This window comes from Myxocyprinus asiaticus, chromosome 20 (assembly GCF_019703515.2).
Source record: "Myxocyprinus asiaticus isolate MX2 ecotype Aquarium Trade chromosome 20, UBuf_Myxa_2, whole genome shotgun sequence".
NCBI classification, from domain to species: domain Eukaryota; kingdom Metazoa; phylum Chordata; class Actinopteri; order Cypriniformes; family Catostomidae; genus Myxocyprinus; species Myxocyprinus asiaticus.
The window spans coordinates 10,771,143-10,789,882 of NC_059363.1; the positions used below are offsets into that span (position 1 = coordinate 10,771,143).

Genomic DNA, 18,740 nt, shown 5'->3' on the forward strand with positions numbered 1-18,740 from the left:
CACATTTAGGAATCAGTAATTTATTCATTTTTAACTATGTTTAGATGATATGGGTTCAGTAGGAACCAACAGATTATATTAAGTTAGAAAATGGCCGCTTGGAGCTAATCAACCACAAAGATTATTCAACCCAGAGCTTTTTTTTTTTTTTTTAATGTCATTATGTTTTTACTTATCTATCTGAGATCCTGCCCCCATTGAAATCACACCAACTCAATAGCTAAATATGCTAAATATAAATAGCTTTATTACATTTAGCAAGAAGTTGGTGTTGGGGCATTTTCCATTTGAAATATCAAAACAATATCCTAAATATTGATTGACTTGGTTTAAAAGAACCAAATATGCAAATAAGGTAATTTAATGGCTCTAAATTTGTAATATAATTAAATTAGTCTATTAACCTGCTGTCTGATTTTGAATGGCACTCTGCTCTGGGTTGGGCTCTATGTGGCTGGATTTACCATGTGTCGTCAACCGCAACAGAAAAGTGGGAGCAAACAGCCTCGATCCAATAAGCACCAGCACCATGCAGTGGCCTCTGTACCTCCAACTATATCTTCCTTGGATCTTCCACACTGTACCACTCAAATGAGCCATTAATAATACTAGAGTCTCTATTTGGTTGTAAAAGCATAGCTGTAGAAGTCTGAAGTGTCCGAAGAGTAAAATAATCTGGCATTTTAGAAACTAGGACAGTCCACTGCACACCTCTAATGATATACATACTGTATGTATACAGTTAATGTATGGTTTAAGGCTGCAAGGCTGTCAAATCGTACAGCAGATTTCTCTGTGCATGCAGTTACAAGACATTCTTGTCTCTTTCAGGACTATACAGTATGTTTACAGTGTGTGGGATATGTTTATCTCTACTATGGCTGAGCTGTCACAGATGATCACACTGCTACTGTGTTACTGTCAAACCTGCAGTGAGGTGCGAGTTATGTCACTTGTTTTAATGATGACACAGTGACTTAATGACCTGTTAGGGTCTCTCATCTCTGGTCTAACAGTAATGGTGCTGGGTTGAGGATTGAGAGGTGCTACCAGCTGCAGGTGAAGCTGAGAGCTCTGTTCTCGGGCTGTTTGCTGACCGGGCCGCAGGCTAAGGGCCTTTGAAGGGGTGAATACCATCTTTTGACAAAGCATGTAGAATGTGTGTCAGAGAACGGGAGGGAGAGAGGTGATGTGGTTAAAAGGAAGTGATGTAACAGAAAGGAAGTGCCAACCAAAACACAAATGTGATACAGAGGAACAGAGACAGAAAATGAGTTTGGAAAAGAGTTATTGAAGACATGATTATGTAGAAAAGATGACAATCATTAGTGTTCAGTTGACAATCAGAAAGTCACAACACTTGTGTCTGTAATCAAAAAAGTAATTACTCATCTTTTAAAAACAATCGATATCAAAGGAAAATGACTTGGTAGGCAGTGCTGTGACTGACTCAAAGGACTTTTTGTCATCATTATGACAATGATCATGGTCAGTATATTCAAAAGATGCACCAAACATTGTGTCAATTAGGACTGGGCGGTATGACAATACTTTATGCCATGGAAAGTTAGAAATGTGTCAACTGGTAGAGATTTTGTTATTGTATATCGTTTATAAAGCAGTAGAAATATTTGCATGGCTATTAGTGGGCAGGAGCATAGTGGCAGTAAAGATTTTTCTATTTGTGGGCAGGACTGCTTTACATTTTTTACATGTGAAAGCAATGGAGACAAATGGAGTAATGTGAATATACAAGTCAAGAACGAAGAACGAGTTAAGTTGTTTACTGTTCCCCGGCAACCAGTAGTGTAGTCTAGGGCATACGCAGGCATACGCCGTATGCCCACCTATCTTTCTTAGGATTTTGCGTATGCCCACTTAAAAAAAGTGATGAAGCGTAAGGCCGCAAGGACAGCGAGTAGGATTTTGACCCGGAACTTTCAATCTCTCTAAATGCGTATGGAGCTGCGGGAGGTGGAAGCGCAACTGATGGCACCGGCAAGACAGACAGTCCAACTAAGCTGATCCACCAATCAGAACGCTCATTTCAGATGCGATTGGATATTAGCTAACCAATCATATTTTCAGTTTCAGTAAGGGGCGGGACATTTCCAGCATCTAATGCTGATACACAAGCATCCCTGGAATAACCATAATTAGCGCTGTAAATTTATTTCATTCCGGTATTTTTTAAAGAATAGAACCGGTTCTCGGTTCCCAACCCTACCCTTAATTATATAAAATGTCTTTTTTTCCTTTTTTTTTTTTTTTGCCTTTTACTGCTGTCAGTGGTGCCTTTTTCTCGTGATATTAAATAATTTCAATTTATATTTCTAAGTAGGAAAACAATTTCACTATACACAGAAAAGCACATTATAGTGCACAAATAAAACAAATAACCATCAATTCTTATGTAAAATATATATATGGTAATACAACATAACATGTTAATGTGAACATTACTACACTCATATTAGCTATACAATGCTTAATAGTTTATTGCGTTTTATGTATATATTAGTTTATTAATTAGAGTAATTACAAAGTATTAACAATTTTCCTAGTAGCCTAATGAAAGGAACATGAATGACACCTATTAATTTAAATACATATTTAACATCAAGTTACAATACCATGGTTCTTAGCAGTGTTCACCATGCTAGCAAGAAAATTTGATATACATTTTCATGTTCATGTGGGTAGGGTTGGGGAGTAACGGAATACATGTAACGGGAATACGTATTTAAAATACAAAATATAAGTAACTGTATTCCACTACAATTACAATTTAAATCATTGGTAATTAGAATACAGTTACATTCAAAAAGTATTTTGATTACTGAAGAGATTACTTTGCATTATACTGTCATTTGTTTCATTTAATATTTAGTCCTTTCAGATGGAAAACATTTATACAAATAAATTATGCAATCCAAAGTGCATTTGAACAGCGGTGAAACACTTTCTTATGATGTGTTACATTCATACGAGCAGACAGAGAAGTAAGTTTGAAGTAAGTTTGGAGCGGAAGAAATAGAATTAAACCTTGTGTAAATTGTCAGCTTTACGCTAAGCTAAAATGTTATTTCTAGCCATTTTACATGCACATTACCAGGCACAATCATATTTTTTTTATCAAGAAATTCACATTGGATCATAATTTCTTTTTTCTAGTACGACCTTTGATATTAGGGCAAAAATCGTATTCTTGATAATAATTGTTTTATTGTTTTTCTGTAAAAATATCTAAAAATCCTTAAAACAAGATTTTATCAATTTGATTTATCTTGTTTTATCTTGCATAAGATATTTAGGTTTTTCATAGTCAAAACAAGTGAAAAAATCTACCAGTGCTGAAGAAGTAATCCAAAGTATTTAGAATACGTTACTGACCTTAAGCAATCTAACGAAATACGTTACAAATTACATTTTACAGCATGTAACCCTCCCAACCCTGCATGTGGGACTAAAATTACAACAGCCAATATTCTTTTTTTATGAAAAAAAAAAAAAATATATATATATATATATATATATATATATATATATATATATTTCTTACACATTTTACATATGTACTGTATATAAATGTAAATATAGTAATTTCAGAGACCATGTGCATGCTTTATTTTATTTAATTTTAAATAAAGGGGTGGTGGTGGGGGGGTGTCCTTCATAAACAGTATGCCCACCTCTTCAGACACTACTACTCCACTCCCGGCAACACTGCAACTCAAAGGTTCGCATTTATTGACTATTTTACAATGGCTTCGAATGTGGCTCATCCAATCAGAATTCAGAGTCTAAACTGTTCGTTTTTTTAAAAAAAAAATATGTTTTGACTGAAGTGTTACATTTGTAAAAGAATTTGTCTTATTTTTTGATTTGTGGCCATCAAATTCCAAATAAAAAGAAAAAAAATAATCAAATGAAATGCCTTTCATTTGCAAAGGATTTCATCCAAAATGTGCATTATTAAAACATAATCACTTTTTGAATTTCCAGTAAAAATAACTATATTGTGAAATATACCTTTATAATGATAAATAAATGACTCATGCCATGAATACAAGATTTTGGTCATATCGCCCAACCCTTATCAATTAGTAGCTAAAATTTGAGTTTAATTCAAGATGTATATTTCTTTGCAAGTTAAGAAGACAATCAAATCAAACTGAACTTAATCAAATGTCTGGTGAACCATGCAAATAAAGCAAACAATAAAACAACATCTTAGTATATCTTCTTATGACTATTGATGTACATGGAGTCAGGGGAGGGTGGGGCTGGATTGATGGACAGAGAGAAAGAGAGAGTAAGAGAGAGAGAGAGAGAGAGAGAGAGAGAGAGAGAGAGAGAGAGTAAGAGAGAGAGAGAGAGAGAGCGAGAGAGAGAGAGAGAGAGAGAGAGAGAGAGAGAGAGAGAAGCACAGCATCCTGAAGGAGGAGGTTTTATACAATACCTAAGTTGACTGTGAGTTTGACGCGACTTCCGTCCAGCTCCAGCCGAAGAGTATCGGCAGAGTCGCGGGAGGTGGTGGCCATGAGCAGGCCGTATGCCCGCTGAGACATAAAGCGAAGGGACACATCCTCCGCTTCAGTGTGCATCACTGTGGGCATCACCACTTTCATGTACATGCTCCCGTCATAGCTCAGGGTGGACGCCTCTGCAAACAAAAAAGAACAGACATGTGTTTAGAGGAGTGAGATATAAAAGCAATCTTTGACAATCTGTCCCCTGCACTTGGGGAATGCAAACATTTTGAAAGGACAAAGCATGCTCTATCCAAACCTTTTTCAGAAAATGTGTGAATATTTTATTCCAATATTTAGACCAAAATTCCTGACCAAATTTAAGTGATTATTCACTGACATTGTATTTTCATGGGAGTTTGGCGCGAACCTCCGCAAACAGTACGCGCAACAGGGCGATTCACGTGCTACTCTGCTATGACTGCGGCCGGTCTGTGGTTCACCTGGAGTGCTCACAATACACAACAAGAACGGAAAATGAGACACAAAAATTTGGTCATGGTAATCATGGTATTTCTACATTAGCTTAAAATTATCTTATTTGGACAGTAAAATGTGATTTGGAATATGAAGTACACAATAAACACGGTTAGATCAAATAAATCACAGACTGTATGTAATGCAACTTTGTATGGCAAGCTTCAAGGTACTTATGTCATAAAGAAATGCAAAGCAGACTGGTACCTCTTCGTTTTCACATTGCACAAATCAATCAAACCCCAAAATGACCCACAAACGAACCGTAATCAGACCACCTCCTGAGGTGGTCTGAGCACGGTTCGCTTTTGGGTCCTTTTGGGGGGGTCTGGGATCATTTGGGTTGTTCACATATACACGTTATATCGCTCTGAGGGCGCTTGGAGTGCTCAAAGGAACTAGGTGTGAAAACGCCCTTAGGTCCTGTTCCAGCCTCCTACAGGTTTCGATTAACCGGCTTAACAGGTAAATGAAACAATCTTTTCTACAATGGGCAATGTTGAACACACATCTGCACATTTCAGTAATCTGCCAAGCGCCCAACCAAAGCACACTGCTAAGATGGGACTGACTGATGCAGTGATGTCCTCTCTATTCACTTACATTTAACAGTGACTTAGAAATAGTGCAAATGTGCATTTATTTTACACCAAAACTTTTCTTTGCTTTAAATTTTTCAAAATCTTAAAACTTTCTGTTCTAGGTTTCTATTTCCAGATATTTACATGACTTTTGGACCCCATTGTATAATGTATATTTTTTTCTTCTGTAAAGCACTATGTAAGCACTGTTTAAAAAGGTGCCATTTAAATTTAAAGTAGTGTTAATTATTTTAAATAATAAAAAAATATGTTTTTATATTTAATAAATATAAGTAAATAAAAATACAGTTTGCTTTTTTAGAACTAAATTATGTGATCCAATCAACTCAATGTGTATGTGCAAATATACTAATTTATTCATTTAACAATAATTTTGTTACATCATTTACTCAAAGAATGCTCATTAGACTGCATAATATAATACAGCTAAATAAAATGGATTATGCAATGCTATAAAAAGTGAATTCAATGATCACACAGTATCTCACAGAGAATATTTATAATAGAGCTAGCAACAACAAATACTCATTTAATCCTCAGCTATGAAAACTCTTTTCTGGAAACATGAGTCCTAAATATCGACACATAGTAACCGCTGAGAAACCCTACAATTACAAAGTGATCAATATGTTATTATGTGTGATTTGTTGCTTTTCAATCATCCCTGGAGCCTCGCCAATGTTAATTTTACACCCAGCATACCAAGCAGAGAGTGGGAGAGAGAAATTGAGTTCACACTTGCCATCAGTGAAGACAGCGAGAAATAGAAACAGATAAGTGGGACTAACCTCTACAGTATCTGACGATTAACTCTGAGTGAAAGCATATCAAAATGATTTTGTATCAATGTTACTGAATAGTGAGCTGATGCAGATGGATAGAAACATGCCATCAAGGACGTGACAAGAGTGACGGCCCATGTTTTTGCCACATGGGCAGTGGAGCTGGAACATGTTTTAGAGGGCTGAGCTCATGAATATTCATGAATCCACACTGATTTAGTATTTACACACAATATCAAGCTAGTTTAATGTTTGATATTACACTTAGATATTTTTACATTATCTTTAATTGATAATTGATAATTAATCGAGATAACAAGTCTTTACTGCCCTGCAAAGGCAAATGCAGTAACATCACATCTTGTAAAAAATTCGTTAAGACCGAAATTGTGTCTCTAAGGGGGTATATACACTTAATGCTTTTTTGCTGCTCGGATTGCTATCCAAAAGATCAAGTGTAAATACCCCCTGCATGTTCTATATGTTATGTCTGTCTGTTATGATATCAAAACTAAAATGTCAACAATTTAATATCAAGACACTATAAAGATCAAGATATTAGAAGTAAAATATTTTAAATATATATTTTTTAAATAAAATTGTTACTTATGCATTAAGTGTCTATTTCTCTATAAAAAATGTAAGTTTGCACTTAAATCACTGATGTTTCCTTTCTTAAAAATTAAGTGCTGGTCAGGAGGCTAGCTCTTATATGATGTCTGTTTTATATCGATTTTAAATTCTGTTTGTTGATTTATTCCCAATAAGAATAAATGTTGTGCTTTTTTGTACAAGCCAAGCCATACAATATCTTGTGGTTTTGCCTTCTCATATTACGAGTTGACATGAGACTATGTTGGATTTGTGTAAGCATGCATCAGAATTTATTTGTAAACTACATCTGTACTCCTAGCAGACTACACTAAATCAAATATAAAGTTTGCTTTTGTATCTATAGATGCATGTAGACTTTGCAACAATTTCTGATTTCCCCAGCTGTCAATATTCCTCTCTGTAGAAGTGCATTCAGACTATCTGGAATTTAATTGGTCTACAGATTTGCCTTTTAGTAGCTTAATAGATCTTGGATCTGCCTTTTTTTAGTATATAGGGCAAAAATGTACTTTTTCTTATTTAAAAAAAACTTGACAAGCAAAACTATATGCAATTATAGCCTGTATCAGAAATGTACTTTTAATGTGAGACAGCAGAAGTATATTTTCATATCAGCCGTTGTAAGCTCGGTTGAGTGGGCTAAAAGGACCCCAGGGTTCTGGTGCCTCTGCATGTGGGGAAATGAGCCATGAGAGATCCTCAGAGGGTGGCTGTGTTTCCCAATAAGAGACCGTTGTTAATCGACACAGTATAGTCAGCTATCTTGAGACAGTACATGAGATTTGATACACTGCCGTTTCCTCTCCAAACGTCTCATAAATCAATTTGAGGACACGTGAGGGCAGTTGTGCACTCTATACTCCCGTAAAACATACAACTCTCTCTCGTTTTTGGTTTGTAAGCAGAAATAATTAATGTAGTTCATGTGGCTGTATAAAAATGCCATCCACATCCGACATTTCAGTATATTAATTAAGCCCTGCTTTTGTTTTCCCATGCAAATGATGAACACAGGACTTATTTAATTACATGCCCAAATGAAACACGGTTCATGATGAGCAAATGAGCAGCAAAAAAGGACTACTCAAGGGAGAGGCTAATTCAATATATAGGGCTATATACAGTAAGGGCATTAACTGACATTCCATCACACTAATTGATGACTGAATAGATGGAATGTTTAATCAGAATCGTTTTTTGGTCTCTCTTTAATGCATGTGAACCTTTAGATATGCATTATCTTTCATAGACACTGAGTGCTATTAGTCAGCATCATTAAAATCTTGCATGCACATGTGAGTCTACAGTAAGTATTAATGCACGTTCAAGAGGAGGTGCCAATAGTTAACGACATTGACATGACGTGTAGCACGTGTCCTGCATAGACTTATTTTACATTGAAATGTAAGGCTTTCCCTCTAAACATATCTCTTTTATGTAATGAAAACAGGTGATGTGTTAAATCTGGTAAAACTTTGTGTGGGATAAATCACATTTGTTCACCTGTATAATTTTACAAAAAAAAAAAAAAAAAGAAAAAAGATTTTTAGGCAAATTAATAAGTCAAAATGGGCAATCTCTTTAGAACACAATCAAATCTTGCTTATCTGTGTCTTCCCTTATACATATTCTATTAAATAACTATTAGCTATTACTGTCATCAAAAATATATTTTTGTGTTTTTCATAAAGCACTCAAATTGTAAAGATGCCTCAATCAGGTTGGGTACAGTTTTGTTTTTTAACAGGATGTCATATCTCAAAATGTGCTTTAGCAAATAGTAGAGAGGTCTGTTAAAGGGTTATGCATGCAGTTTCAATAACATCATTTTAATAGAGAAACTACAGGGAATATTTGTACTTCTCAAAATTAATTTGTCACGCCCCAGGACTATTTATGTAACTGCAAAAAAAAAAAAAAAAAAAAAAAAAACTGTAATTAAAACTAAAAGGAGAACTATGTGCATGCATTTGTGTGTGCACATACACAGTATATCTGTTTTCTCATAAAGTTACTAGCCTTGCTTGAGGCATAGGCATCACGTTTCGTCATGTTTTTCATCATGTTTGACATAACATTTCGATTAACCCGAATGGTCACAGCTCTGGAATACAAATGTATTGATTTAGTTTCTAATACTGAGTGAGCGTGGGCAGTTTAATTAAGGTGTATCTGAGATATGATCTATCATCATCATCATGTATGCAGCACAGAAGGATCAGCCTAACCTGTACCCAGCTCTGTCTCAATGACATATTGAGAGAAACATCAGACATAAAAGCCAATCAATGTTCATTAAACTGTCAGTCTTCCTGCTGGAGAGCAGACGAAAAACCCTAAACTGAGGATGACATGAACATTAATGTTTGCAGCAGGGATGCATCTAAATCCCAGCATCACTACTCTTCACTCATGCACGGCAGAGCCGAGATCCTTTGGTGGGCAGTGCCTAAAATCGGAATAGGTGCAACACTCTGTCATTTGCGGTTCAGTTAGTCTTTTAACCTTTATTAACTCCTGTGGTGCACCATGCTGCAAAATATGATTTTTGCATCTGCCACTGCAGTGGGGTGCCCAGTTGTCCGATTTAGGTTTTAGGTAATTCTTGTTGAAACTGCACAATCCAGTAAAGTAAGTGGAGAAGCCATCATACTGCCACATACTCTTAAACATAAGCCTCTTTCTGTCTACATCTGTCTGAAAATGTATCTGTCCTTGTGTTTGCAAGAGGCTGTTGAATAACAATATACTCGCCCATCGGCTATCTCAGGCACCTGGTTATAGCAAGCGTATGTGCACAAATGAATACTGAAGTGCTCTCTACACCACTTTTATTGTGCACAACAGAACACCAGCTGAAATGTACCCTCTGCCAATCTGGATGAAACAACTAAGTGAATACAGCACACGTGTGTGTCTCTATGGGTGTGTGGGTTTACTTTGCTATACTTTTGGGATAAAAATTGTCCCTAGAAGTTAGCTAGGTGCTTCTCTCGAAACCTGTTAAGAAAATGTCCTGGTCGTATTTAAGATTCAAACCAATTTGCTTATTGATCATTTACCGTTCATCACCAATTTGTGAATCATTTGATCTAATTAACCAAAAAGAACAGACTGACAAGAAAGATTCACTGACAAATCGCATATCACAATAGCTTGCAAACAAGTTTTATTTTATACAAGCTCTAAACAAAAGCGATATCTAGCTATTTTTTTAGAGTAGAGAAAAACTTGCATTTTCCATGACTTTTGAAATTGTTTTAATTTCTACAACTTTGTCAGGCATGGAAGAAACAATTTAATTATTCCCTGATATTTCCAGGTTTTCCATGACCGTGGGAACCCAAAATTCGCTTTACCTAAAATTAATAGAAGTCTATAGTATGTCCTTAGATGTGTGTCAAGTGTGCGTGTTGAGTTCCCCTACTAAATATGAAACAGAAAAGCATTTATACAAAAACCAAATCATTCAGCAAATTGTTCAGTGCATGTTTGTAAGCCTGTTCTCATGAAAATTACATTCAGCAAACAGAAAGACTTGCAGGTGGTCACACCCACATAAACATTTTATAAACATGCACGTTAAACTAAGCATCAGTGGTGTAGGTTCTATTTTGCCGCACATGAAATGTATCCCCGAATGGTGCTGATTACACTCTCTATAAAGAGCTTGAATATAAAGGAGGAACAAAGAAATAACATGTGGTTTTAAGTCACTGTCATATTCACACAGTATACATGAAACAAAGTGGCTTTTAACATAAAAGCAGAGATGATTTTGCCTTAATGGAGGAAAATGCTCAGGTTTTTCACAGCAAAAAATCATATACTGTACTAATCTAAGAGAGAATCACAGGCCTTAATGTGACTATTAAAAATAATGGGAAGCTTCCCCAGTCCATTTGAAAGCTATGGGATGAGTTTTACGTAAGATTATGTGCTTGAAATGTCATTTACAGGGGTTTGTGACATTGTTTTCAAATCTGAAAAACAGAAATACACAGAAAATAAGTAACAATTAATGTATCGCACTTAAGATAAAGAATTGATTGCACAAACATTGACCATTAGTAATAGTGATATTAATCATAATTTAAATGCTTAAACCTATATAACATTTTCAAAAACAAATAGGGACATCTTCTGTTGAAAGCAAAGCTTCAAACAGAATAAATATGCAGAAAAAAGCATCTGTCCTTAAAATGTCCTCTGTCTCCCTTGGTTGACTGTCGCAGAGAGTTTAAAATTTCTTTCATGTGCCACTAGATGGAGGCAGATGCCATATAATGTTAACATTTATATCTTTGCAGTGTTTTTTTTTTTGTTTGTTTTTTTGGCTTGCACGCCAATTAACGTCAACTAACATTAAACAGTAAATTTTAATGCATAAGTGCATTGACACTGTTACGCAAACAATGAACAATTTGAAAGAACCTTTGCTGTCCTCAAATAATACACTATTCACGCAGGATTAGATAATGTGCAAGTTTTTGACATATCCTCTAAAACCATCTCAAAGTGCTAATCAGTTCCAACATTCCAGAATATGGTTGGTGTGGGCCAGATTGGTTTGTAGTGAAACCCTGAGGGGGGTTTCACTCACCTACAGTTGCCATAAATACACAGCAAATCCTAGCTATACTGCAACGACAATTTAAATAAATTAGAGCAGCCCTTAAAACGAGAGGACAAAAAAGCCACATCCTCCTCCACGTGCTGCCTCTGTGCTCCTCCCAACACCGGCACAAAAGGATTTACTCCATTCTGTTTCAGCCACAGTTGTGGAAGCTGGTTGCCGACTGCTCTCTTCTGTGCTCATTTAGCTTCAGTGCTGGATTAGAAACAGTTCAATAACTCTCCTGCCACTGAAAATAAACTGCAGAGCCGCACTGCTTGCAGCAAACCCACAAGGCCTTCATAAACTCATTTTCTTTCTTTCCACAACCCTTCTCTCCTCCACTCTTTTCTTGTGTTCCTCTCTTTGGGTGTGTCTCTTTTATTAGGCAGAGAAAGCAGAGAATGGCAGGAAATTATTGGGGATTTAATATCTGATGTTTCTCCTAGACAGCAATGAGAGAGCCAATGGAGATATTTGCTTAATTCTCCTGCTTCATATACTTTTGTCTGGAGAAAAAGACCTTGGTTATATTACAAATGTCTCTAGAGTTTCAGAAGAGATCTTAAAAATGTCTCACAATGTGCTCAGATTTGAAAATAAAAAGACAAGGATTTCAAAATGAACTCAAATATTTATCAAAAAATGTAATTCTTCCAAGATCAAAATATCTGAGCTATGCTATCCACATTAAATTTATCACTCTATAGTCTTACTGTATGCCAACAATTGTCTGATTTTCTCCCCTTCTCCAAATGAATTCTCCAAATGAATTTTAAGAAGAAAAAAAAATGAGTGAAAGTTTATATTTAAAAGAAGAATAACTGAAACTCTGTTATGTCTCGTGAGCTATAAAAGAGCAACATCTACATTAAAAGCAAAATAAATAACAAAACAAAAATTTCATCTGGGAGAGGGAGGAATAATTTCAGGACGTATTGCAGGCTACACTTAAACCTGTTTCACCCACATAAGCACCATGGTTTCACATGTCAAAGGCACATGCATTAACCGTTACTCCACAGCTGCAAAACTTCTTGGTTTACTCTTCCTATCTCTCTCTCTTTCTTTGCTTTCTTACTGCTCCATCTCTCCTTCCTTGTCTTTCATGGCTCATTTAATTTTTTTCTAAGGGGAGAAAGAAGGAATGGTAGTGATTGGCATATGCTACTATGGAAACAGCAGCAAAACAACCCCCCTTCACCTGATGAAGGCCCCTGACTCACAATAATTCATGAATTCAGTTTTTGAGGCTGCCAACACCTGTGATCTAAAAAATTCAGCTGGCCTGTGAGCGACTACTAAGAGCATGTTAGGTGGATTATCGTGGGGCTTCACCTTTTGTTCCTCTAACCAGCTGTGACAAGGAGAGAGAGAGAGACCTCAGCTCCTGTGCGCCTCCACGCATGCAGAACAAGGAGAGAAAAAGCCACACTGATGTAAAATGAGATACTGTGGGGTGTGAATGCTCAATAATGACTAATTTACATGGCGTCACCCTGAACTTGCAGTGTAATAAAACACCATTTAAATGCTTATTACTATTCAGTGGCCTGAGAGTCAGCTTATACATAGTCTTACATAGCAACAAATTTTATTATCAGCAAGAAGTCTGGTCCACATTGCTGCTTATTCTGATCCAGAACGGCCGACAGGAGCAGACTGTCAAAATGTAAAGTGACCAACCATAATTAGAATTTTAGGGGTAGGAAGATCTCATAACTTAATTGGAAATAACTCATAACTCATAACTGATCGTGATAGAGGTATTTGACAGTTGGGAAGCTGGAACACTGTTTTCCTCCACCAAAAATGCTCTCTTAAAAACATTCTCTACTACACCATACTTTGGAAAATGATGGCATTAGGAAACTGAAAATGGAGTTAGTGTAGACAGCCTAAAACTATATTAAAATATACAGTATATTATTTTTGTTATAATAATGCAAACAGTTTTTGTGAATCATATTAATTAAGAGATCACATGGAATGTCTGTACTTTTAAAAATGTATTTGTCACACTCAAAAACTTATTATAAAAAATAAAATCAAAAATCAAAAGGGCTCATTGTGGTAGCCTGGGAAATTCTAAACATGTCTTTGTTTCTCGGCACAACAATAACAATTTGCACTTTTACTCCAGGAAATTATGCTGAGACCAACCAATCAGATCAGATTTCAGCCAGCTCTTTCTTGCCACTTTGTGTGTAATATTTAGGCCACACATTTATCCATTGTGACTTCCAATGTTTTGTGTTCCCTGGGAATCAAAATTACAACCTTGGTTGTACTAGCACAATGCCCTACCAGTTGAGCTACAGTAACACTACATGAGTATAATTTTCACCAGACAATCTGTGAATAGATTGTTGGCATGTTGTCTTGGTCCGACACTAGCTTAACTACATTGAGATGTTTATATTGATTAATAGGTATCCCACAAATTGGACCACAGGATCTTAACATCTAAAAATGTAAAATTGTTAAATCATCTTCACACTTATTCGTGTGACAAAGAAAAAACTATATCTTCTAGATGTTCTCGGTCTGAGCTAACAAAACAAAACAAAAAATATGCCCATGTTCTGTCACATAGTCTGCTCATTTCAATAATTATTCAAGTCAGCATGACAGATACTGTAAGTGCTTAGAGACGAACAAAGGAAAAATAAAACAACAACTTTAAGCATTTGGAAGAAATGTGATTTCATTTTTCAGGGAAAAAAAAACTGAAACATAATTATGTTTCTGCCAAAACTGAGGAAGAATTATTTGTTTTTACACTCATCCATGCTCATGTATTGTGCTAAAACACACACTCCAATCCTAAAATGTTAACCGGTACTGTCAAATATAAAAGTATTATCTTACTGAAAGGAAGGTGATTAGCTCAGAGCTACAGCGATTCATATGTTATGGTGCCTTACTAGTTTTATGGAAGATGGCAGATTAGTATAAAGTGAATAAATGAATTTAATTTCATGGAGTTCCTGCTCTGTTGCTGTTTGTAACATTGGGCATTATTTTTTATTAAATAACCTTCTTTGGTTTTTCAGCTGTAATGCATAAGCAGAAAAATGTTAAAAGTTTCAGCCAAAATTGATTAAAGGTGAAATGTTTCTTGGCATATCTGATTACATATCTGATTGCATATGAAATATATTACTTAAAATAAAATAAAAAAATAATAAAAAAATAGGCTATTTTGTTATTCTAATTCATTAATTCTTCCTCGTCCTCTTTGATTAATCATGAGTTCTCAAAAATTATTTTTGTCTCAATGATTATCTACATGAAGTTCATGGAAGTCTACTGAACAATTCATCAGAAACATGAAATGGATTCTGAAACCTTTATTAAAGTATTCATATTTGAATGTTTTAAAAAAAAATCTGGGCCTGTATTCACAAAGATTTTTATTTTAGCAGTAGGAATTCTGATATAAAAAATAGCTTTTTTTAAATTGTATTATAATAATCTGTAGAGTTTCCTGTATATTCATGAAAGACACTTAGATCAAAGCAGATTGTCCTTGATATTATTAGTGTACTATAGTACTGTCATGATACTAACATTTCGATAGTCGGTACCGATTCCAGTGAAATTTCACAGTTCTCAAATCCAATATCAATTATATGCAAAAATACACAGCAAAAATATTCTAATATGGTAAATTGCTATTGAACACACTACTTTAGGCTTTAATGTTCTTCAAGTGTTTCTCAATGAAGTATGCATTGCTTAAGTGTTTTTAAGTTGGGCCCTGCTGAAATCTGTTTTATTTTTCAAAAATCATGTGCTTTCCATTTTATTTTATTTTGTACAATTCCATGTTTTAAAGTTTTTAATTTCATAATAAAAAAAATGTCTAATCAAATTCATGCCTAAAACCTTTAACAAATGAATATAGAACAATTACTTTTCAACATACCATTGCATTTTTTTTTTACAAAAATGTATTCAATACAACAGCACTCTTGCTTGTGATACAGTAAATTGCTTAATTATTATTATAATTAATATTATGATTAAAAAGCATTATTATTATTATTATTATTATTATTATTATTATTATTACTCCAGTCAATATTACATTTTACTTTACAGTTACTTGTAGTATATTTCTGTTGCAATTTCTTCAATTTCAGGTGTCGAGCTTTTATTTTGAATCAAGCTTTTATTTTGAAGCATCACAAGTCTGGATAAACAGTTTGCTACATAGCCCAGTGTGATCATTACAGAATAAACACTTTGATTTAATTATATAAATATATAGGTTGCATGTGCTGCCGCTTCATAGTGGATGAGTGGTCTGCTCTGCAATATAACACAAGCGTGCATGATTCTGTGGAGTTTGGAGTCATGAGTGGTCTGCTTCACACATTTGCTTTAAAGCAGGCAGCTCATGCAGACTAAGACTGCAGTCTTTTATGGTTTAATAATCACAATACGACACTGCATTTGGAAGCAGTCATGTGTCACTCAAACAGCGTGCGGGTATCAAATTGAGGTGTTGCTCTATACTACAGATACTGCAGAACTGGTATCGTGACATCATTTTTATTTTAGTATCGACTTGGTACCAAAGTACCGGTACTTTTGAAATCAACAGTGTACTGTAAGCTATTTTGTTAATAAGTAGAGAAAGAAAAGGAGACAGCGAAAGGACACAGGCTGCTTATCTTACTCAGACTGAAAGAAAACAACTGTCTGAACTCCCAGTGGGGTGGCATAGACAGGCCAGCCAACTACCCATCTTCAACTTTTCACTAGACGTTAAGGGCTGAGGCAATTTATGTTGTCCTCCCCACATGGCGTTTTGGCAGCATCTTAAACAAAAACGCATGCCCAATACGGTTAAACTCCAGTGACTACATGGTCACTAAAGTAGTGGTGAATGGTCATATAAACTACATTATAACTGGTTTTAATATATATTACAAAAAAATTTTGTGTATATATATATATACACACACACACACAATACTGGTTTTGAAACACTCATTCTTTATTATAATTTTTTTTTCTTCACATTTTAGAATAATGTAAAGTCATCAAAACTATGGAATAACATAAATGGAACTATGGGAATTATGTTGTGACTAAACAAAATCCAAAATAAATCAAAACTGTGTTATATTTTAGCATCTTCAAAGTAGTCACCCTTTGCCTAGAATTTGCAGAAATGTACTCTTGACATTTTCTCAACCAACTTCTTGAGGTATCACCCTGGGATGATTTTTAAACAGTACTGAAGGAGTTCCCATCTATGTTGGGCACTTATTGGCTGCTTTTCTTTATTATTTGATCCAAGTCATCAATTTCAAAAACTTTTTTTTTATTATTAAATTTTAGATTTATAATGAAATAAATTAATATGTTGGCACAATTATATTTTTATCTACAAAACTAATTTCAAACATTTAAGCATACGCCTTCAGATTAAAATATTTTTAAGATCATGTGAAACATTTCAGTTAAGTGTTTCAAAACTTTTGACCGGGTGTGTATATAACCCTTACCTAATAATATAGATGACCACAATGTTAGGAATAACATTAAGAAACTATAAGGAACATTGCTACAACAAAAAGTCCCCTAGAAAGGAATAGAAATGATAATTCTGGCATATCTTACTCACCCTTACATTATATAAAACCTGTATGACTTTCTTTTTTATGCAGAAAACAAAAGAAGATGTATTAATGTATATCTCGGCCTGTCTTTTCCATACAATTGCTGTGGATAGTGCCTCATTTTAAAGCATAAAAAATGAGCTAAAATTATTTTAAAAAGTGGTCAATGCAATTTGCATGTCATATTTCAAGACTTCTGAAGGCATACAATAGGTTTTTGTGAGAAACATTCTGAAACTGTATTCACTTTTCAGTAAAAAATCTATGTGATTGTGAGCTACAGTTAACGAATTTCTCTAATGGCACATTAATTACTTTTATGATACTTTGGGTCCTTTTTTTAAGCTTTTAAGTGAGGCACTATCCACACTGATTTAAAAAGATGGTTTGTTGTATCCATTAAAACATCTTTTGTTACCTGCATGAGAAAGTCATATAGGTTTGGAACAACGTGAAGGTGGGTGAATTAGGACAGAATTTTCCTTTTTGAGTGAACTATTCCTTAAAGTATAGAATAGGAGAAGACTGCAAATATGCTATATAAAAAAAAAAAAAAGAAAAAAAAAAGAATACAGAGAGAAATTGAAAACCGAGAAAGAGAATTTGTCCTTGGAATATCCAATATGCAACTGTCAAGCAAAGCATTTCTATCTCCCATTTCATGATGGAATGTCATGTTTTGTACACTTATGTTGAACATGTTCAATTGATGAGGTTTGATATGCCAACATACTGATGCATCTCACAAATGAGATACATCATTTTTACCCAGTCCCAAATACAGAGTCACACAAATGCAGGCACAAAATCCCCTTTCACCTCTGACTGGATGAGCTTGTGTATGCTGGTCAAATGATTGCTGTTGTTATTGCTTCACTGATTGGCTATTCAGCGTGATTAGAGACTTTCAGAGTGAGGTGAATGATAGGGAGGGAAAATGTGCAGAATATGAACTGATTTCTTGAAGCCATGAAATCAGGCAGATTGCTGGGGATGGAGAGGGAAGAGAGGGAAGAAAATGAGGCTTTGGGATTGCGGGAGCGTCACATTTTGATCGACTGCTGTGATACCTTATACTGACATGTTTACCCTGAAGATCTGACTTACTGTGTGTTGATCTTTACCCTCAAAATCACAAAACAATATCTGTCATGTATTTACATGTGGGTATGTTTTATTATCAACGTGTGTGTGCAATTGTTTTTTTGGGTCAGTTTCATCTACATGGAGACTATCAATCTGTTTGCTTGTTTATTTATTTTTTATATTTTTTTTAATTTTTTTACATATAGTGGTCCTAAAAGTATCTGAACACTCAATCCACACTACAAATAGTGAAGCTAATAGCTTAACTAACTTTCTGAGTAGCGACGTTGTAGCTTCGCTAGTTTTTAAATCAAGTAGCTTTTCAGTAGCGAAGCTATAATGAGTGGTGAAAGCTACACCGCTTCATCTTACATCTCACAGGTGTTTACTATGGC

The 18,740-nt window shown here is 35.0% G+C and overlaps 1 protein-coding gene across 13 annotated transcripts in view; it reads right to left on the minus strand.

Moving 5' to 3' along the window:
- The window catches only part of LOC127411478 (neurexin-3a-like), a 501,739-nt gene that overhangs the window by 315,972 nt on the left and 167,027 nt on the right, over window positions 1–18,740 (minus strand). For all 13 annotated transcript variants that reach the window (XR_007892290.1, XR_007892289.1, XR_007892288.1 and 10 more), the window contains exon 10: window positions 4,463–4,666. Coding sequence is in view for 10 of the 13 variants with exons in the window: in XM_051647066.1 (XP_051503026.1) it covers window positions 4,463–4,666 (204 nt within the window). In the remaining 3 variants the exon portion in view is untranslated. The remainder of the gene's footprint in view (window positions 1–4,462; window positions 4,667–18,740) is intronic.